The sequence below is a fragment of the Oratosquilla oratoria genome, chromosome 20 (assembly GCF_046742065.1).
Source record: "Oratosquilla oratoria isolate Oo_2021 chromosome 20, ASM4674206v1, whole genome shotgun sequence".
Lineage (NCBI taxonomy): Eukaryota > Metazoa > Arthropoda > Malacostraca > Stomatopoda > Squillidae > Oratosquilla > Oratosquilla oratoria.
In genome coordinates this window covers 21,678,350-21,702,131 of record NC_134796.1, presented here as the reverse complement: position 1 = coordinate 21,702,131, position 23,782 = coordinate 21,678,350, and the positions used below count along the sequence as shown (strand labels likewise).

Below are 23,782 nucleotides of genomic sequence, written 5' to 3'. Positions count from 1 at the left end.
CCCTATGCCAGCTGCAAGCCTTACCATAGGTAGGTACAAAAGACTGCTTTTTTCATTATATTTTTAACCTTGTAAGTGATCTTTAACATTGATTTTTTATCATTAATGTTGCAGGAACATCATAATTGTACCTATTTATGTCTGTTTGGTGACAGGCTTCATCATATCAGAGGGAAAAAATTTACTTTTTCAAGGTCGGGAATGGATTAACTGAATTAACATTGAATTCGATGGGAAATAGCATTTCCATTTATGTGAATTTCTATTTCAGCAGAGGTGTACAGAATGGATTAATCGTGTAAATTGAGGTACCACTGTAACAACTGGCTTATCTCCCATTTTTCTCCATTTTCTATAACCATCTCCAATCCCCAGCCTTTGCATTTACCTCTTGCACCACCCCATCATGTATAAAATGAACAGCCAAGGTGACAGAACACATCCCTGGCGAAATTCACCTTTACCTCAAACCACTCTCTCCATTTCTAATTCTAACACAGGCTCTACTACTCTCATAAAAACTTTACTAATCTTAACAGCTTTCCTCCTATCCCACATATTTGCAATACCTCCCACAGTGCTTTCCTGTCTACCTTGTCATATGCCTTTTCCAAATCCATAAAGGCCCAAGAAACATCCTTACCTTTTCCTAAAGCTTTCTCACATATCCGCCTAACCTCAAAAATCTGATCCATGTAACCCCTACCTGTACTAAACCCTCACCAATTACTTCCTCTGTTCCTCTCCTAATCCTCTCAAAACCCTCCCATAAGCCTTCCCGACTACACTCAACAAACTGATCCCTCAGAAACTATTACACTTACACTTATCCCCTTTCCCCATGTAAAGTGGAACTATACAGGCACTCCTCCAGTCCTCTGGCACTCTATCCTCTTTTAGACAAACATTAAACAACCACACCAGTCAGTCCACCATCCCTGTACCTCCCTTTTTTAGACACACTGCATGACACCCATCCAACCCAAGTGCCTTACTGCTCTCATCTTTTTAATAATTGATCTCACCTCATCTTTCCTTACTTCTCTTCAATTTTCTTCATTCATCACTGTCATTTTCTTAGTGTTTATTATTATTCAGAGTAAAACAGAATGAATAATACAGCAGTGACTTTTATATTGTGAGTAGTGTGATGCATTGTACATATGGCATCTGATGTTGCAAGAATTTTATTTGTACTTAAGTGGTTAATAAAACAAAAACTGTATGCTGTTTTCTATGTTTTGTTCATGCTGGACAATGTTCCATATCTTACATGTGGCGTGTGCATCTGGGGTAATTTGATGTCAGGCCTATTCTAAAAGGCTTGTCTAACCCAAAAACTGTTGCCAGGCAAGAGGCAATTGGTGTTTTACATAAGAGGACTAAAGCTACCAACTGACTTTTTAGTATGTAGTGGTGGGTGAAGACCCAATAAGAGGTGAGCCAGTGTGACTTATGTTGAGTGTTTTCTCTCCCAGGTTCATGCCTAAAGGTGGGGCCAACAAGTGACCTGTAAGCAGTGGTCCTGTGAAATAGCTCCATATGGGATATTGACTACAAAAGTTTTGTACAGCCAATATCTTATGAACTTTAGTGACATACTATGGCTCAGAGTCACACAGCATTCTTTCAAGTTGGAAGAATATTCTCCACTCCAAAAAGGATAATCACTTTTAACTTTTACTATCAATCCATTTCCTTCCATTCTACTACCCTTCTTCCTCTCCTTTACCACTTCTATGACTCCATCCTTATAGTGCAATATTGTCTACAAAGATAGAAGTGCTAGTTATTTCCACACTTCCAACAAAATGGCTCCCTTTGAGATGGATGACAGAGAGAATCATCTTCCTGCTACCCATCATTAAAACCCATCAATACCCTCACCTCAGGGATTGAAATTATGTCTCTAGGCTAAGCCCCATGTTCTTCCTTATCAACTTTTAATTGTATTGCTCCCTCCTTTTAATATAAAGAGAGCTGACAACTTACAACTACTCCCCTCCTCCTACTACTATAAGCTGGCGGCACAGAACAATCCCACAAGGAAAATTAAACAGATAAATAATGGACATAAACAAGCCAACAGGAAATCAACCACCTATTTAGGAATATCACTTTGGTATGTGCTAAAGTTAAAGTGGTAAGTGCTCAACATTTTGATAGGGGATCAAAGATAAAATATTTAGAAAGCTTATTACAATAAATGAACGCATTTAATGATGAACAGAAAACTGAAAGGAAAACAAAAAGCTAAAAGAGATTACGGTTACGTTAAGATATTAATGAGATGATAGTGTTACCAAGACCTAGTCAAATGTAAGGAATACAACAGAATTGGTGGAGGAATAAAGGGAATGAAAGAAAACTCATGAAAACGAACATGTTAACTGAAAGAGGTTACAGAACAATAAAAGGAAGAAAAGGAATATGTGCAGAAGTGGTGACAATACTAAAAAATTAGGGAAATGGTTGTTAGAAATGAAGTGGATAAAAGAAAATGCCAGTGTAAGGATGGAAAGAAGAGCAGATTTCATCAAGAATAGTAAGAGGGAATGCCAAAGAAATCATATCAATTGTTGTTGGAAACAACTCCAATATACAAGATGAAACAAATGTGTTTAGGTTAGGCAGATACAAAAAGGGAGGGACACTGCCACTAAAAATTAAATTAAAGTCACAAACCATTGTAAAGAAGATAACAAAATATGGGAACTAGAAGATGAGGAAAAATTTAAACATATTTGGATATGGAGAAATGCAACTGAGGAATCAGAGAACAAAAACAAGATTGCTAGTACTGTACATGAAGGCTGGGAAAAGAACAATCTATGAACTATATCAACAAGGCAAATACATAATATACTTACTTATTCTGTAATTGTACAGTTGCTCGAATTTCTTTGAAGTCACCAGCAATATACAGAATGCCATACATAGCAAGGACCAGACTCAAAAGACCTTGAACCATTATCTGTAAAAATATAGAAACACAAGAACATACATTTTATGAAACACTTCATGAGAACATATTTAGAGCATCTGCATAGCAAGTATTTTGTATTTCTTGTAAATAATGTTAAATACTGTACATTTATATTTCAACACTGGTATTAGAATTTGACATTTCTTCTAGCACAAACTACTAAAGAATTTAATAAAAATTGTGACAAGAAACTAGTGTTAAACATATGGGTAATATACAGCACATTTAAGGACATTTGTTCATGTACTTACAGTACTATTTTAAAGGAAATTCACATTGAATTCCATTAACCTCTTCAATACAAGTCAAATTCTCGCAGACAGCATTGGCTGCCTAATGTATGATGATGTATCAATACTTGCATTACAAAATATAAAGTTACAGTTGTAATACTCGTGCTCTTTAACTCTGATTGTTAATAACCACAGAAAATATGATCATGCCAGTTCACAAAATATGGAGGTCACTTTAACCATTTTGGTATGATGATGCCTATGTAGGTGTCTTGCGGTGTGAGTGGGTACATGAGGATGCTGGCATTGGCGTCTTGATTATATATATATTTTTTGTAGGTGTACCTTTTTCTGCACAGACACCAGCTCTTTTTCTGCACAGACACCAGCTAGCGAATACCTGTGAATTTTATATCTCCGAATAGTGTTAAGTGATTGTGTTGTGTTTTTGTAATTGTATACATATAGCGCTATACAGTTACAGATATAATATAAAGTGCAGGGTTCTATTTAATTTCAAAACAGTTTTCTGTTACCGTACTCCAAAGGTAGGAGAAATAGTATAAGGTAAGCAGAGTAAGCTTCGCGTATTTAGTTTATTAGAGACCGCTTTGATTTTTGTTGTTGTTGATTTGTATTTTCTCTTTGCCGTTTTTATTGCTAAAGGGGGAGCGAAATGGCTTGTGAAGGTTGCGTGAACCTAGAGGTCCGTCTCAGGATGTGTGAGGAGGAAATTCGGCTTCTCAGGAGTGCGCTCCGTGAGAAGAGTGAACCCTCCCCACAACCCAAAGAGCGTTCCACTTCTTCACCTACTGTCACTGCCATGAGCGAGTGGCGCTCCGTGGGGTCCCGTTTGTCGAGCCCGCGTTCGGTAGACGTGTGCCCTGTGGAACAACCGCTGGCTCTAGTCAATCGTTTTGCTCTACTGGAGGATGAAGTGGCTGAAAACCAGGAGTTCTTGGTGGTGGGGGACTCCATGGTTCGAGGCTATGACGACATCCTGCAGCGAAAGACTAAGCGACGTTGCAAGCTTGTATGTCAACCGGGCCGTGGGATCGTTGATTGTACCCGGTCCATCAGGGAGCAAGGACGGAAGAACACGGTTACGATTGTTCATACGGGAAGTAACGATGTAGGTAGGGTGAGATCAGAGGAGCTTGTTCGGAATTACAAGGTCCTCCTTCAGGAGATGAAGGAACGTGGGAGCCGTCACGTAGTCTGTGGGATCCTCCCGAGGATCTACGCAGGTTCGTGTTGGAACAGTAGAGCCATAGGGATCAATGATAGGATATCGCAGTTGTGCACACAATTGGGATACCACTTTCTTGATCCTTGGTATCTCTTTTCTAGGCGCCATGACCTTTACGCTTCTGATGGGATCCACCTTACCCGCAGAGGCAAAGATGTTCTTACAAACCTCATTGTGGGAGTTTGTAATGAACTAGCTCCTTTTTTAGGGTAGAAGGCCAAAGGGAAGGGGAAATAGAATGTACTTGGAAAAACAGTGTAGAGTATAGCATTAATGTAGAACAATGTACCAGTATAGGACAAAATATAATTTTAGGATTTAATGTCGCTAGAGGACGAAATGTCACATTAGGATATAATGGCATAGGCCAAAATGTCACAATGGGATGTAATGACAGTGGAGGACAAAAGATCACGATGGGAAGTAATGATAGTGGAGAACAAAATATCACGATAGGATGTAATGATAATGGAGGAGAAAATATCACGGTAGGATATAATGTCATTGAAGGCCAAAATGTAATTTTAGGAAGGGATACCGGACAGAATGTCAATGAAGGCCAAAATATCATGATAGGATGTAATGTCGCTAGAGGACGATATGACACATTAGGATGTAATGTCATAGGACAAAATGTCACAATGGGATGTAATGACAGTGGAGGACAAAAGATCACGATGGGAAATAATGATAGTGGAGAACAAAATATCACGATAGGATGTAATGATAATGGAGGAGAAAATATCACGGTAGGATATAATGTCAGTGAAGGACAAAATATAATTTTAGGAAGAGATACCGGACAGAATGTCAATGAAGGCCAAAATATCAAGATAGGATGTAATGACAGTGGAAGACAAAAGATCACGATGGGATGTAATTATAGTGGAGGAAAAAATATCACGGTAGGATATAATGTCACTGGAGGACAAAATATAATTTTAGAAAGGGATGCCGGACATAATGTCACTGAACGACTGGCGTGAATCACGGTGACGTAGGGGGACAAAATGTACAAAATAGATCGGATGACCGTAATCGACCAGATGTCCGTGATGGGGGAAATTTTAATTTTGATAGGAGAAATGTTAATGAGGCATTGAATGTCAATGAAGGACCAAATAATAATAATATAGAGCAAGGCATAAATAAAAAACAAAATGATAATATAAGACATGATATTGAAACTCAAAATGTGGCAAAAAGGAATAATCACGAGTTTCTTAAAACTATGTACTTTAATGCTCGTAGTATTAGGAACAAATTTCAAGAAATACAGGCGTATGTCAAAAGCGAAAATCTCGATATGATAGGAATAACTGAGACATGGTTAAATGGTACAGAGTTCGAAGCTGAATTTAATATTGCGGGATTTAAACACTTTCATCAGGATAGAAACCACAAGAAAGGTGGGGGTGTTCTATTGTACGTTAAAAACAATGTTCATGCTTGTGTTTTAGAGAAAGTGAAACAGGATGCATATGACAGTTTGTGGGTTGAGTTAACCCTAACAAATGGACAAAAAATTAATATAGGTGTAATATATAGGCCAAAGACATTATCATTAGCAGACGACAAACTGTTATTTCAAGAACTGTCTAGTTTCTGCAACCGGGATTTATTGATAATGGGTGATTTCAATTTTACTGACATTGATTGGATGACCCTTGAACATGGCCATATAGGTAGTCGCTTGATTGATTTTCTTGGTGACAATTACTTAATTCAGCATGTAAAAGAGCCCACAAGATATGGAAACTTGCTCGATTTATTGATCACTAGCCGCGAAAGCATGGTAACTGATGTAGAAGTCGGTGAATCTGTTGCAAATAGCGATCACAATTTAGTCAGATTCAAACTCCTAAACAATTTTAGAATAGATACTTGTGCTTCTAAAATACCCGATTTCAGTAAAGCTCAGTTCATAGAACTACGTCAGGAGCTTCAGCTTACAGATTGGGAGGCAAAATTAAACGAAAGGCCTGTAGATCAGATGTGGGAAATATTTCAAAATACGCTCACTAAAATGATTCAAACTTACATTCCTTTTAAGGACAGACGTCCCCCAAATCAGGCTCGCCCAAAGTGGCTCGACAAAGAAACTGAAAAAAGTATTGCTAAAAAGAGACAGGCTTATAAGAAATATAAGTGCTCGGGTGCATCTAATGACTATGAAAGTTATGTATCAATACAGAGAGATTTAAAAAAGACAATAAGAAAAAGAAAACGACAATACGAAATGAACATCGCTGATAAATCCAAAGAGAATCCCAAAGAATTCTATAGTTACATTAGAGATAAAAAGGTTGTTAGGAATCACATTGGTCCACTATTATCTGCTGACGGTCAACTTGAATATTCAAATGAAGGAATGTGTAATATCTTAAACAATTATTTTAGCTCGGTATTCGTAAACGAAACACCTCAAAGTGAATTCCAAACTGAAACCTGTGAAAAGTCTGGGGTAAACTTACTCACTACGGTAAATATAACAAAAGAAAAAATTAAAAGGTGTATAGACAAACTCAAAGTTAATAAAACACCAGGGCCTGACGGTTGGCATCCAAGAATCTTAAAGGAAATGAAAAATGAGATTGTTGTTCCATTAGAAATTATTTTCAAGAAATCCATCATATCCGGAGATGTCCCAAGAGAATGGAAGCTAGCTAACGTTACTCCCATATTCAAAAAAGGTGACAAAAAGAAACCAAATAACTATAGGCCTATAAGTTTGACTTCGATCGTAGGAAAAATAATGGAAACTATCATCAGAGATGATATCGAATATCATTTAGAAAGTAACCGTTTGATAAATGATAGCCAGCATGGTTTCAGACGGAAACGTTCTTGCGTGACTAACTTACTCGAATTCTACAACACAGTTATCTCCAATTATGACAAAAGAAACAATATAGATTTAATATATCTAGACTTTGCAAAAGCTTTTGATACCGTCCCACACGAAAGACTACTTACTAAATTAGCTTTGCATGGAATAAGTGGTAGCCTATTAGGTTGGACTAGTAATTGGTTGAAAGGTCGAAAACAGAGAGTTGTTTTAAATGGAAAAACTTCTGGATGGAAAAATGTTGCAAGTGGAGTTCCTCAGGGTTCCGTTCTTGGGCCACTTCTATTCATAGTATATATAAATGATATAGACAATGGACTAAAATCAACTGTTTCCAAATTCGCTGATGATACAAAACTGTGCGGAGTGGCAAATGATCACTCAAACCAATTAGATATTCAAGAAGATTTAGATCAATTACAGCAATGGTCTGAAAAGTGGCTAATGAAATTTAACACAAGTAAATGCAAGGTAATGCACATAGGTAAAAATAACAGTAAGTACGATTACAAGTTATTTGGAAATTCGTTAACAAAAGTGGATAGTGAAAAAGATCTCGGCGTAATTATCAGTAACGACCTCAAATCATCCAAGCAGTGTATTTCAGCCTCTGAGAAAGCAAATAAGATTCTGGGATTGACTGCGCGATCTTTTGATTTCAAAAGTCCATCACTCATTAACAAGCTATATAAATCGTTAGTTCGTCCACATTTGGAATATGCTGTTTCCGTATGGTCACCGAATCTCATTAAAGACATTGACAGACTGGAAAAAGTACAACGGCGAGCCACAAAACTGATTCCAAATATCAAAAATAAATCATACGAAAATCGACTTAAGCACATGAATCTTTTTTCCCTAAAAAAGCGTAGACTCAGAGGTGACTTGATACAGGTCTTTAAGATTTTAAAGGGAATTGACAACATCAAAAGTGACCAAATTTTCACACTGAATGAGAATCAGACAAGAAACAATGGTCTCAAACTGTCCGGGAATAGATTAAATTTGGAAGTAGGTAGAAACAACTTTGCCAACCGTGTAGTTAATGAATGGAATAAACTTCCTGCACAGGTAGTGCAATGTAGTTCAGTTCGAAGCTTTAAGAATCATTTAGATAAATACCTAAGTAAGATGCTGTAATGATTATAATTTATGTTATATTATTTGTTTTTGTTTTGTTATAACTTGTCTGTCTGATTTTCATTTATTATTGGTTATATGTCAATTTATAATCATTTACTATTTACCTTTTTGTTTGTTATTCAACTATACCTATGCATTTATTTATGTATTTTATTTGTTATTTTTACATTATTATAGTTTTAATTTATTATTATGATTTTTTTTTTTTTTTTTTTTTTTTTTTTGCATCCGACCTAGATATGGATCAAAAGGTCTCCTGTCGGCATGCTCCGCCTTTGTAATCCTTTGTAATGAGTTTTCCCTGGATTTTGTGAACTGGTTTGATCACATTTTCTGTGTTTATTATTACTCAGAGTAAAAGAGAATGAGTAATACAGCAGTGACTTTGTATTTTATAAAGTGAGTAGTGTGATGCAAATTACAAGAGCTGGGCATGTTACTGCCGGACAGGTAGTGCGTTAGTAACACAGTAATGTAAGTGCCCAGCTCTAATTATGTTATGTCTTGGAATAGGGAATATTAATGTTGTAGTTTAGGCTTTTTTTTTTTTAGAATATTTGTAAGAAGTAAATACTTCTCTATTTCATTTCTTTTTTTCATAAAAATTATTCTAAAAGAAATTAAAATTGGTAATGGATTGATGGTAATGCACTATCTGTTTGGTGGTAACATGCCCAGCTCTGCAAATTACATATGGCAGCTGATGTTGTGCGCAAAAATTTAAGTCATACTGAAGTGGTTAAGCAACATACACCATGCCTCTATGACAATGAGAAGTGCTAGAGTTGTGTAATTTCTTATGATTAAAGTGGACTGCTGTGAATTATTGGTTTGGTGATCTGCAGGATAACTGAAGCCTTATTAAAATAATAGTATCAATACAAAATAATTTTTTCACATGCTTTTTGTTACCTGGCATTTGAAAACTCAAAACATATTTGGAAAACAATAAAAACTGCTACCCAACAACCAATTCATTAATCTATATTTTTAGATTTACATTACCGGGTACTACTGCCGATTCTTCACACTCACAAGAAATCCACCATGAACAACCTCTAGGTAAAGTTCTGACAGGTTTTAGGTTGTAATGAAATCATTCATTTCAGAGAAACACATAACTTGAACTTGTATCAGAATTCTGTTTGAGGCAATATGATTTGCTATGTAAATTTCTGATTCTTCTGAAGGAGAGAGATGCAGTCCTCCAGATGAAACAAGTTTTCCAAGATATGTCATATTCAATAACAAATGAATATTAATTATTGCCTTATGCTTCAGTGACTGGAAAAAAAACACACACACACTGGACCTGAGACTGAAAAAATGGTACATCAGAAAAATGGATTGTGGATGCTCTTAAATTTGTGTATGGTTTTTGCACACACTATTGTTTTGTCCACTTTGTTCTAGATGTCCACCACTCTGTGCCAAAAACTTTTTTTCAGGTCTCTTCTATTACTCTTTTTTTTTTAGTTTCCTTCCATGTCCTCTCTATCAAGGGTTTTTGTGCTTTTCATGATTCTGTAGATGGTCAGTAGGTCGCCTCTCTTCTTTGTTCCAAAGTTGGTAATTTCAATTTAGCCAGTCTCTCATCATATGACAAGTTTGAAAGTGTTGGGGCCATTTTTGTAGTTGCCCTCTGGATTCTTTCAATTTTCTTCACATTCTTTTTGGTACTGGGTGACCATAGTGTTGCAGCATACTCGTCTTGGCCTTATTTGTGTGACTAATATTTTTTTTAGCCATTTCTTTGTTTAAATAAGTAAAAGCCACCTTTATTGATCTTAGCAAGTTGTAGGATTCTCTGACAATTTTGTTTATTTGTTTATCAGGGGACAAGTCATTTTAGATTACTCCCAGGATTTTACAGATCCCACTTTCTTCACTTCCTTTGTTCCAATTGTATATTGTCCTGATATTCTTTTTTTACTTTTTCCAAACTCCATTATGCTACATTTCTTAATGTTGAAGTCTACTTCCCACTTTTGACTCCATTTCCAAACCTTGTTTAGGTCTCTCTGTAGTGATTCACAATCCATTTTGGTTTTCATTTTCCCCAACAATTTAGCATCATCTGCAAAGATGCTCATGTAACATTCCATATCTTCATCCATGTCACTCACATAAATAGCAAACATTATTGGAGCCAATACTGATCACTGTGGAACTCCATTAACTACCTTCTCCCAATTTGATTTTTTATTCTGAGCATTACTCTCATTTTTCTATGCAGGAAATCCTTCATCCAGTTTAGTAGGTTATCTTGCATTCTTCCTATGTTTTCCATTTCTTTTTAATAATGTTTTGTGTGATACTTTGTCAAAGGGTTTTTGTAAGTCTAGGAAAGCACAATCAGCCCATCCATCCCTTTCTTGTATTATGTCTATTAGTCTTGATTAGAAACATTAAATTTGTAGCACATGATCTTCCCTGTCTGAATCTAAATTGTCTCGAGTTTATCATTTTCTTCCAGGTGTTTTACCCATCTATTCTTGATGATTTTTTTTTTCACAAATTTTGGCTACAGTGTTTGTAATGGAGACCTGTCTGTAATTAGTTGGTTCTTGTTTCCTTCTTTTTATATTGGTACAATGTTGGCATTTTTCCAGTCTTTTGGTATTTTTCTTTGGGTGAGCAACTTATTATGTTGTATATTATGTCCATTGGTTCATTGCATTCTTTTAGTATCCAGTTTGCAATTCCGTCCGGTCAATGTGATTTCCTAACGTCAAGGTTTGTTAACTGATCCATTATTTCTTTTTGGGTTATTATTATTTCCCTCTTGTGGGAGATCGCACTTCACTTCCTTCGTCCCAATGCTGTACTTTTTTCTCTAGTGAAAACAGACTTCGGCCATTTCTAGATCTTCTGTATTTCCGTGGCGTAGTTTCACCATTTCACTATTTTCATTATCATCATCATTATATCATAATGATTATCATTAGTGTTAGTGTCATTATTATTACCATCATTAGCCTAGTGTAGGCCTTATGGTTTCTTGCAGTCTCCTTCATTCTTATGTTCTTATGTTATTAGGTGTGGGCCAACTTAATGTGCGGGCGGTCCTGTTAAATATTATCAAGAGTTTTTGACAAATGTGTCCTGATACTGCTTACTATGATTTACCTTTACAGATAAGTCAGACGACGCTGAAAAAAGTGAAAAGAGCTATTGTTCCTTAGTTTTTCTGTTTTCGAAGTGGGAGTGAGGTGGTGGCACCGCAAACTTCGAACAAACTCGAAGAAAGACGACCCAGGTCTCCAAACAAAACATGTTCTGCATCCTAATGCCGGTGTAGTTGGGAAGAATCCGAGGTCCTCTTTTTCTCCCCAGTTTTCTTCCAGCTCATTGTCCAGCAATTTGCGTCTCCAAGCAGTATGGAACTCCAGTCTATCTTAATGACCTTCTTTGATATTCCTTTCATTTTCGTCCAATTATCAAAAGGCACTGATTAGTTCTTCCTTCCTCTGCCTCTCGCACTCGTCTGCTCATCATGTTCTCCTAATAAATGTATACTCTCTCTATTTTAAGCTCAGCGGTTATGGCATCCGTGTTTACCGTAGTTATTTATCACACATATACGTGTGCGTGTATTTACCTATTTGTAATATACAGACTTGGTTGGAGTTGTGCGTATGGGTTCCTATAGATTTATTCATTCATACTTTGCCTTAACTTCATTTACAGTGTCCGCCTAGATTATTTCTTCCACAAATTGACATATTTATGCGCGCGCGGCTATGTCTATAGTATTTTCGCCCAATTCTAATCACGTCTGTGTACTTATGTTTCTATGTAATTTTAGTGTTAATATTTTTCACACAGTTCTGAGCACGCACGTATATGGGTATGTTTTACATACAACACGTGGGTTTTTACGCTCGATCACGCGTTCCTTTTGTGTAATGCGATCATCAGCGTGTGGATAATTTGTTTACAAACGCGAACAAATGAATGTCTTTGTATGCTTCTAATGGCATTTACCTAATTCCATTTTCCAGGATTCCGAGCACTCATGCACTTCCGCCTCCTGCTCAATTTCAAAACATGTAAGGTTACTGACGTCTGGAGGGAGCAGTGACAGTCTACAGCAACAGCAGTAGGGCTCCCGCTTTTGTTGGTTTAATCCCCAGATTGGGATTTTTCATGCAATTAGTGACAACCTGGGGATTTTGGCTTTTTAGGCGATGCGCAAAACATTTTTTTTTTGTAACAAGCACCTGGCTGCGCCAGCCACGGCTACGCCGTGGGTGCTTGGCCTGCGGCCCCCGCGAGTTCGGTCTTTGGAAAGTTGGCTAGTGGCCTAACTTCCGCCACCCATTCGATAACTTTGTTTTCGATATATTACTTCTTAAATGATCCAGAGCCGATCACAGTGCCAAGATGTCTTTCCTCCTCTTTTGTTATTTTCATTTCACTGTTTTTAAAGAGGTTTCTACTGATGATGATGATGATGATGATGATGATGATGACGACGACAAAGACGACGACGAAGACGACGACGACGACGCCGTGGGTGCTTGTCCTGCGGCGCTGCTCGCTTCGCTCCCGGGAGCTTCGCGCCCTAGGGCTACGCCCTCTTGCTATACATTTGTGTTTTATTAGTCATCTTTAACTTCTTCTTCAACTTAAAGCCGCCGGCACTACTTCTTAGTAGAAGATTCTCCCTCGTCGTCGTCGCTGCACCTCTTGTTGCTCTCAGTGGTGGTATCTCTGTTCTCTTTTAGCATCTTTTTGACCTCTTCTATTTTTTGGTCAACTTCCTCTATTTTCTCTTCCAACTCCTCCTTGATAGAGATAGAGAAACTGGAGGCAGGGTCGACCTCTTCTTCTCTTTCGTAGCACAAATCGTACGACGCGGGCAGCAACATATCTACGGCTTCCTCTTCTGAGATCATGTACACTTCTTTGGGTATCTCGACAATGCTTTGGTCAGGCTCTTCTTCGGCCAAAGCAACTTCTTGGTCGTCAGAAACTACGACCGCTTCAGGAGGTTTATCTTCTTCTGAAAGACTCTCAACGAAAAGTTCTTTATACACGCAATTGCGTGGTAGTTTCATCCTGAAATCGTCGTTCACTTTTTCCCAACCTGTGTATATGATGAGAGAATTCCAGCTTGTTACTCTTGAGCAGGCGACATAAAGTTGTCCGTGGGCAAAGCATTGTGCAGAATCAAGCAATATTCCACACCTGTCAAATGTCTGCCCCTGAGATTTGTTTATCGTCATCGCATAACTAAGCTTAACAGGGAATTGTTTCCGCTTGAATGGTATAGTGGTATCAGTAGACTCCAGAGTAATTCTCGGGAGTAAAACCTGTTCACCCCTGTGTGTACCGCCTAAGATCTTTCCGACTATGATATTTTTTTTAAGATTAGTCACTATTACTCTGGACCCATTACACAACTTGGGAGGGCATATATTCCTCATAACCATGATGACACTTCCTACTTTCAGTCTCAGCATGTGAAGAGAGAGAGAGGGGCTCGTTATGGCATTGAAAACCGATGTCTGAATGTCCGTTACTTCTTCCATTGCAGTGTCAACACTCATGTACACTTTCTCTGGTTCTTCAGACTTATCGTAGACCATCAAGTTTATCCTGTCGACATAATCGCTTGTGGGGGGAAATGATAGCCCTCTTCTCGAAATATGAAGCATTCAGGTGATTTTCCTCTAAATTATCATAGACTTTGTCCACTAACTCTTTACGGGTCTCAACGACAATCCCAAACTTCTCGGGAAGTTTTACGGGTTCACTCTCCCCTCTCCCCAGAGCCAATAGATTTTTCGCAAATATCTTGTTCTTCGCGTCATCTGCCTTGAGTCTCACGTTACGTGTTAGTTCCAACTTTAAAAGGTCGTCCCAGAAATAACTGGACTTTATACAGTATTCGAGCTCATCATTCATTCCTCCCCCTCTTATAACTGGGAGGATTTGACGAAAATCTCCCGCACAGACAAATACTATCCCCCCCATAAACCTTCCTGGAACGCCCAAAATGTCCCGAAGGGAAACATCAAGAGTAGCTAACGTGTTCTTGTTTGCCACCACAACTTCATCCCAGACTATTAGAGACGTCATTGATAGGAGCTTCGCCAACTCGTTTTTCTTGATGCTACAGGCGCACACTTCGTTATAATCCATTAACGGGATCTTGAACATGTTATGTGCAGTTCTTCCTTCATGCAAAACAGTAGAGGCGATACCCGATGAAGCGACAGCCAAGGCAATTTTTCCCTGAGAACGAACAGTATCCAGTAAAATGTTGAGCACGAAAGACTTTCCCGTCCCACCTGGAGCATCCAGGAATATCCCATTGTGCCTGTACTTTTGGGCGTTCTCGATGCGAAATAGCACAGTATCGTAACAGAGTCTCTGTTTGCTATAGGCCTTTTTTCGGCGTATGATGTTTGATGTTTTCTCGCCACATCTTGAAAGTGGTAGCCCATATTGGGTGATAGAGCCCCCTCCGCAGTTCCACACATGTTCCTGGATATCGTCTAGAGCGTCAAGGTAAATTTCATCGTTGTATTCCGTCGCTTTTTGGCGCTGCAGGAAGTCACTGGCGAACAAATCTTTGGTCTCTTCCCAGATACCTGACTGGTCCTCTAATTCCGAAGGTCCCCCGGAGGAGAAGCCTTCCAGGTCCCCCGGAGGAGGAGCCTTCCAGGTCCCCCGTAGGAGAAGCCTTCCAGGTCCCCCGTCAAAGTTTTAATCGCCAATCTTTCCTTACCCCCACCGCTCTCCGTGTCCCCTTTTTGCCACGGATTGGCCGGAAGGACGAAAGAAACACATGCCTTGTCTCAGTGGACTGGAGGAGCCTTCCAGGTCCCCCGGAGGAGGAGCCTTCGAGGTCCCCCGGAGGAGGAGCCTTCGAGGTCCCCCGGAGGAGGAGCCTTCGAGGTCCCCCGGAGGAGGAGCCTTCGAGGTCCCCCGGAGGAGGAGCCTTCGAGGTCCCCCGGAGGAGGAGCCTTCGAGGTCCCCCGGAGGAGCCTTCGAGGTCCCCCGGAGGAGGAGCCTTCGAGGTCCCCCGTAGGAGAAGCCTTCCAGGTCCCCCGGAGGAGGAGCCTTCCAGGTCCCCCGTAGGAGGAGCCTTCCAGGTCCCCCGTCAAAGTTTTAATCGCCAATCTTTCCTTACCCCCATCGCTCTCCGTGTCCCCTTTTTGCCACGGATTGGCCGGAAGGACGAAAAAAACGCATGCCTTATCTCATTGGACTTTTTTATTTTTAGTTATTCATTGATATGCATAGTGCTTGATGATTAGTTACTGCAGAGTATTATCTGTATAATGATAAAAACAAAATTCTAAAGTACTCAACAACCAAGTTTTTCCTATTATTTTATCATAATATGATTTTTTGTACTGTATAATGTTTTTATATTTATGCTTATCCACTTCATTTAACATAAAGAGAAAATAACACTATCGATGTGTATTTAAGATTACTATATAACAGTATTCTGTTAATGAAGTTAGAAACATGTAGGCCTCCCTTTGCTTTCATTGGTGCAGTGGTCCTGCGTGGCATTTTTTCAATACATTTCTTGCATATTTTCTTTAAGTCTTAATTTGACCTCATTCAGTTTTGCAATCAGTTCTGCTAGAATTGTTAGAGTTTTTGTTTTCAGTTTCCGTTTCACTATTCCCAACATGTTTTCAATTGGGTTCATATCTGGTAAATTGTCTGGCCAGTCAAGAAACGGAATATTTTTTTTTTAAAAAGGTATCTTTGGATGGACTTTACGGTGTGAGTGCTGAATCTTGCAAAAAGTGGTCTCTTTCTCCATTTGGGAACCAGTCACGTATTATAAGTATGACCTCTTTCTGCAGAACCTTCTTATACTGATCCTGTTGCATATTTTCTTCAACAATGTTAAGTGGACACCTATGCCACTAATGACCGACCATACCATGACAGATCTAGGGTGTTAAACTGTCTGTTCCTCACATCCTGGCTTGAATTCTTCACCAGGACGTCTTCTAACAAACTGGGACTTGTCTGACATTACTTGGAAAGTGAGATTATTTCTAAAACATACTTGTGAATCAAGAACTTTGTTGACTGGTATTTGTCAAGATTTTACATAATACGGAATTATTGAATATTTTCTTTCTAAATAGTAGAGACTTTAATTTTTTCCAGTCATCAACAATGAATCTTGCTTATATCTTCGTCCTTTCCTTTGTCTTTTCTTCATCACAGGGGGTCAACTTCGGTGTTTGTCTTGGCCGATGGCACTTCAACCTGAACTCACTTTCTCTACTTGTAAGAGTTAGCGTTAAAATGCTTATATTTTCCCGTTAAATTGTTCAATTGGGTTTTTGTTCAGTAGCTTCTTTTCAAAAATTCTGTCATCTCTTTGAGTAGTTTTCCTTTTCTGACCATATTTACTCTTTGCCTTGGAGTTGAGATTTGGCACATTGTCACGCTTATCAACAATAGCAGCAATTCGAATGTAGGAAAAAATGGCAAAGGAATAAATGGCACCGGGAAAATGGCACATTTTTCAGCACAGGAAAAAATGGCACACAGAAATATTTGCATGTTATGGCATGATTTACAGTAATTAATTATTGGTATCAATTGGTAGCCTGTCAGGTTGGACTAGTAATTGGTTGAATGGTCGAAAACAGTTGTTTTAAATGGAAAAACTTCTAGATGGAAAAATGTTACAAGTGGAGTTCCTCAGGGTTCCGTTCTTGGGCCACTTCTATTCATAGTATATATAAATGATATAGACCATGGACTAAAATCTACTGTTTCCAAATTTGCTGATGATACAAAACTGTGCGGAATGGCAAATGATCACTTCAACCAATTAGATATTCAAGAAGATTTAGATCAATTACAGCAATGGTCTGAAAAGTGGCTCATGAAATTTAACACAAGTAAATGCAAGGTAATGCACATAGGTAAAAATAACTAAGTACGATTACAAGTTATTTGGAAATTCGTTAACAAAAGTGGACAGTGAAAAAGATCTCGGCGTAATTATCAGTAACGACCTCAAATCATCCAAGCAGTGTATTTCAGCCTCTGAGAAAGCAAATAAGATTCTAGGACTGATTGCGCGATCTTTTGATTTCAAAAGTCCATCACTCATTAACAAGCTATATAAATCGTTAGTTCGTCCACATTTGGAATATGCCGTTTCCGTATGGTCACCAAATCTCATTAAAGACACTGACAGACTGGAAAAAGTACAACGGCGAGCCACAAAACTGATTCCAAATATCAAAAATAAATCATACGAAAATCGACTAAAACATATGAATCTGTTTTCCCTAAAAAAGCGTAGACTCAGAGGTGACTTGATACAGGTCTTTAAGATTCTAAAGGGAATTGACATCAAAAGTGACAAAATTTTCACACTGAATGAGAATCAGACAAGAAACAATGGTCTCAAACTGTCCGGAAATAGATTCAATTTGGAAGTAGGTAGAAACAACTTTGCAAACCGTGTAGTTAATTAATGGAATAAACTTCCTGCATAGGTAGTGCAATGTAGTTCAGTTCGAAGCTAAGGGGACCCCCCCCACCCCCAGATTTAAGAAAAATTCGAAAAAAATTGTTTTATTGCATAAATACATAGTAGGGATCTTGCTCTAGATGCTGGTAAAGTGTTTTTATCGTATCGCCATTTTTAAAGGGTTTAAACGGCCTACCCTCCCTCCCCCCGGCAGCCACATGCTGCGCACGACCATTGTTTACATACGTTTTGACCATATTTTACTCTATTTTTTTTTGCGTTTGATGCACTCATAAAGTTTTCTCTTACGTCCGGCATGCACGTGAGTATGTGGTGTGAGGAAGTTCAGCCTGCACGACTGGCAGTGGCCTGATCCTTACAAAGTAAAGGACATGTACACGCTAGCTTGCCGCGTTCACTAATTTGCCGGGTGAAATTCGCATCTATTTTTCAGTGAAGAGATATTTGAAGATATTAGCCATGCCTAAGCTATCCAAACAAAAGGCACACTTGCAGAAGATAAGAACGTCTACATTAGCAACTCAAGGGGAGAAAGAAAGAACCCCAGCATCAACTTTGTTATCACCACCTCCGCCACCACCACTAGTACTCCCTCCAGCAGCTCTCTCCCTGCCATCTACATCCACATCCTCAGCACCTGATCCTCTGTCCTCTACACCTATATCAGACACGTTGTCTCTACGCAAACAACTGTTTGCTAACAAGTGGCTACAAGGATGCCTCCTTGTTGCAACACCTTGGGTTTAGAGTCTCAATCCTCACAGTGATGTCCTTGATGCAGCAAGAGCCTGTTCCAACACCAGAAAGGAAACCCAAGAAAAGAGAGCTGAATCCCAGCAATCAGACTACCTTGCTGGATCATTCTAGACCAAGAACTCAAACTTTGCGACAAAGAGTGAGGTGGCGCCTTATGAGACCCTCACTTTGAGTGAATAATATCCTACACTGTAGGAGGGTACAAAGTGCCTGAGTTACTTGAAAGATGGAAAATCATCATGAAAATACAATGGAACCCGTTTTCAATGGGTCTTAGGAGGTCCAATGTAAAATTTAGTCAAAAAAAAAAAAAAAAAAAAAAAAAAAAAAAAATAACACTCGTTTCTGAAAAATGTAAGTTTTTGATACACAAAGTCTATCTCCTCCCTCAATTTTCTACCGATTTTTGCATATGAGGTCTCTATTAATAGCTAGATAAATGACAAAAAATGAAAGAGTTTTTTTTGCATATGTTAAATAGAAAATTTCAAATAACGTGTCAAAGTCAAAATTTTGCGTTTTTTTCGATAATTATTTTTTTTTTCCCCTCGGCGTTAAACAAAGATATTAAAAAAAAACTTTCTACTTTTTTTTTAAATATATGTAGAAGATTCTTTTGCTGTAAAATGGAACACATCGAATAAAAATTGTAAGAGGAGATAGGATTTGAAAGAAGCCCAAAAATATGGTATTTTTTACGTTTTGTATTAAAGAATAAAAAACTACTGGTCAGATCTGAATAAAACCGAAGCTGTGAAGGTTTCCTCAGACCTAGATATCACACAGAAAAAAATCAGCAAGATCCTTCAGAGAAAAAAAAAAAAAAAAAATGGGTGGGGGGTCCCCTTAAGAATCATTTAAACACCTAAGATGTTGTAATGATTATAATTTATTTTATATTATTTGTTTTTGTTTTGTTATCATTTGTCTGTGATTTCCTTTTATTATTAGTTATATGTCAATTTATTATTATTTACTATTTACCTGTTTGTTTATTATCTAACTATACCTATGCATTTATGTATTTTATTTGTTATTTACATTATTATAGTTTTTATTTATTATTTTATTATTATGATTTTTTTCGCATCCGACCTAGATATGGACCAAAAGGTCTCCTGTCGGCATGCTCCGCCTTTGTAATCCTTTGTAATATTTCGCCATCATTAAACTACACTAAACAATCGGAACACTTTCGAACATTCGTCATTTTTCCTACATTCACCATACTGACTAGCAATTCTGTTAACACTTGGTCTTGACACATTTTTTTTTTTTTTAATATTTCTCTGTAAGAATAGGTTGTTTCTTTCCATACGGTTGCAATCTATCCTTTTCTCCTAGATGGTAATCAGATTTTTTCCCCATTTCCATGTCATTTTTTCACTGAATAACAAAGATACTCGTAATTGATATGAATGAAAATTATACAACTTGCATGTAGTACCTATAAAATGCCCAAATTTTCACAAAATTGAAAAATGTAAGGTAAATAATGTTACCGAGCCTCATACTTTTGCTGCCAGTGTAGTACTAAAGGTTGATTCACACTATCGGTCCGGTCGCGCTCCACTCCCGCTCCACTCTCGGTCCAATATTGTCTCATTAATTTCAATGGAAGCATTCACACTGGCGCTCTCGCTCCAGTTTCGCTCCGGTCACGGTTCCGTCAAAAGATATTTTTACTGGAGCGAGACCGGAGTGTGACTGGACCGTGAGCGCCAGTGTGAACTCAGTTGCCACGGTCCTGCTCCTCCTGCTCCACTCCAGTCGAGATTCAGCCTTCATATAAGCAAGTTGTGTTACCTTCTGTCCTACCAAACCATGGATAATCCAAAGGAAACACCACAATGGGATCATGAGAAAGTTAGAAAAAGGATAAAAATAATTTTCTTTTTATTTATCACTGATACAATGACAATCCGTACAGCGAGGATATTCATAAGCACCAACTGAATAAAATATAACCTACAAAACTTACTTTAGTTTTGTGGATTTAGATGAAATGCTAATAGAATTAGTCAAAAGGTAAACCAGAGCTGTATGACCTGACTTCGCTGCACTACAGTGATAATGTTTGCATACTTATCATATTGCCAAGGTACTGAGAGAAAAAAATACACATTATTAACCGAAGAAAGAAATTCCATATGTATAATAACAACCTATTATCCACTGCGGAAATGCATCTCCTTAGCTCACTCAACAAATATTCCTACACAATTTTTTTTTACTTATATTTTATCATTTTGCCAAGGCATTGAACCAGTTGGGGAGCTGAAATAATCTTTCAGTGTTTCTCTCGCGCCAAAAGCCTCCTTTGTAGCATTTCCCCCTCTTCCTCTCATTGGACGTACTGTGTTTGATGGAGGCATGACAACAGTATCTGGTAATGCAACAGCATTTGGGTGTATCAGATTGTGAAGTATGCATGTTGTTGTAATGATTGCATTAGCGTTAGAAGGCATAGCTTTAAGTTTCCTTAAATATATTCTGAAGGTTTGCACTAGAATACCAAATGTGCACTCAACTATCCTCCTGGCTCTAGATAATCTATAATTAAAAATCCTCTTCTCTACCTTATGTTCAGTCTGTGAACCTGGGTAGGGCCTCATCAAATTTCTCTTCAGCGGGAAAGCCTCATCTCCCACTATAACGTATGGTGCAAGCACATCAGTGCCAGGAAGTGCAGCATCCTCTTGTACATTTCAAGTCATCCTCAATTTTGGATAGTATTTTCTCAAATGTTCCTTTGTTCATTCTGAAATAGCTGTGGAATTTACTCTCATCATCAATAAGACGAGGATACAGAGTATGAAATTCTCCTTCAGTCTTCCTATCTTGCAACATAGGATGAACCCACAATCTCTTTCTTTTTTTATTTTTTTTTCTTCTTCTTCTTCATCAAGTGCAATAGCGATTATTGCCAACTCGGCGTCAGAAAAGTCACACATCCTTCGTAACTGATGGTAAGACTTCTACTGGTGTCGAGGGAGGGGGGATGACGGGAACGAGAGCGGACCGATAGTGTGAATACCTCAGAACCGAGAGCGGAGCGCGACCGGACCGATAGTGTGAATCAACCCTGAATACCTCAGAACTGAGAGTGGAGCGCGACCGGACCGATAGTATGAATCAACCCTAAAGGTGCAGGGCTCAATATTTCTTGTTCAAACATGCCACGAGAGAGTCTTGTCTGAGCTGATGCTGTGCTGCATGATATATCACGTTTTTTAGCGTCAGGTAGTCGAGCTTTGCCCCATATGAGTACATTTAACTTATGTACACTTTACATGAATATATGACAAAAGAACATACGTTTCAGTAAGTGGCTCTAATAATCTGGCCACCCTCTGTAAGTACATCTGTGTCAATATTTGTAAACTAGCTGTTTTTTGTCCAATATAGGGCTTTTTCAGCACGATCTTGGGAATTATGGTTCTGCCTTTGTGGGAGCCCTGTGGTGGAGCGGAGGGAGGGAGAGGCATTGTAGGTAGTTTGGAATTTATGACATACAGAAAGAAATTTGCAGTGACAGGTGCTTAAGAATTGCACTCTAAAGGACAGATAAAGAAATATATATATATATATAAGAATGGAGGAGAATGCAAGAGACCACATGGCCTACCCTTGGCAGTTCCATACCCATTACCACCGGTCATCCAGATTTACAAAGTTATCTAATCTCTTAAAATAACCAATCACTTTAGCGCTCACTACATGGTTAGCAAGTCTATTACATTCGTTAACAATTCCATTAGTAAACCAGTTCTTGCCCATTTCCTTCTTAAACCTAAATCTGCCTGCCCTGCTCTCCTGATTGGATGACCTTGCCGGCGACATCCTTGTTGAAGCCCTTACCCAAGGAAGCAGATTGTGTCAGAATAATACGAAGCACTCCATCAGGTCCGTCAGCCTTCCTTGTGCAAATAATATGGACGCTTCGAGTGAGAGAGAGAGAGAGAGAGAGAGAGAGAGAAATGAACTTGTGGTGAGGTAGCTGGGAAAGGAGGAAATAAATAAACAATACACAAATAAATAATTGAATATCCCGACCTCAGGATTCTCGAGGAATTGAAAACCCGAAAGCGGCCGTCTCAGTGGGAGAGACAAATACGAGGATGTGAAATTGTTCGAGAAGTCATTGGTTAGGTGACACAAATCGAGCGGGAAGCTTGAAATGGCGCCGGTTCTGTGCTTCTTGCAGATCAATAAGGATCTGGTGTGTGATGAAGGACAGATCCTGTGTGATTCTTGGCAAATGTAAAAAGTTTATCTTTCTTGATCCGATGCTTTACTCCGGTCGCTCTCGGGCCTGCTCCATCACCCCCCCCCCCCCAAGCCTCTCCACAGTTTCCGGTCTTATGCAGCTTCTTTTCAATTAACAAAATATTGTGTGTGTGTGTGTGTGTGTGTGTGTGTGTGTGTGTGTGTGTGTGTGTGCGCGCGCGCGCTCTAACATGTAACAGGAGACCTTTAGGTTCATAACAAGGTCGGATGTAAAAAGAACGGCTGTCTTCTAATGAAAAAAAAATCTGTATTCCATTCGCTGACGACGTGGTTGACCAAATTGTTTATATAACTACCTCTACATTAAATTTACATCCTGTATTTCTTGTCCGGTTAGTATTTAGGCCCCTTTCACTAGTTGCCTATCATTATTTCAAATTGAGCCTTTCACACTACGTCACTGCGGTTGCGCAACAGGCTATGGCTGTTGCCAGCTCCGGTAACAAGTGACCGTCACTGGCAGTTGTCGTCACCGACAGTCTCATTTTCTTGACCAGCAAAGCCAACAGAAGTACCTCCTCCATTGATGCCATTCTTTCGACTGATGAGATGATGAGAAAGGATTCCACAACTGTGACAGTCACTGGTTGCTTGCAGTTGCCCGAGACTTTCACACTAGGCAACTAGTGACGGTCACTAGTTGCCTAGTGTGAAAGGGGCCTGAAAAATAATTTTCAATTTTCATGTTAACAATTACCTTTAAAGTATTAAAGGCTTGTATTAAGTAGCAATGGGACGATATTTTTTAACGGTTGCGAGACGAGTCCCGCCGCTCTCT

General features: G+C 38.7%; 1 protein-coding gene across 1 annotated transcript in view; it reads right to left on the bottom strand.

Annotated features, from left to right (window-relative positions):
- EMC5 (ER membrane protein complex subunit 5) overlaps positions 1–23,782 on the bottom strand; it is a 73,208-nt gene that overhangs the window by 6,594 nt on the left and 42,832 nt on the right. Inside the window, exon 3 of the mRNA XM_076203705.1 lies at positions 2,871–2,974. Within this exon, the coding sequence (XP_076059820.1) occupies positions 2,871–2,974 (104 nt within the window). The remainder of the gene's footprint in view (positions 1–2,870; positions 2,975–23,782) is intronic.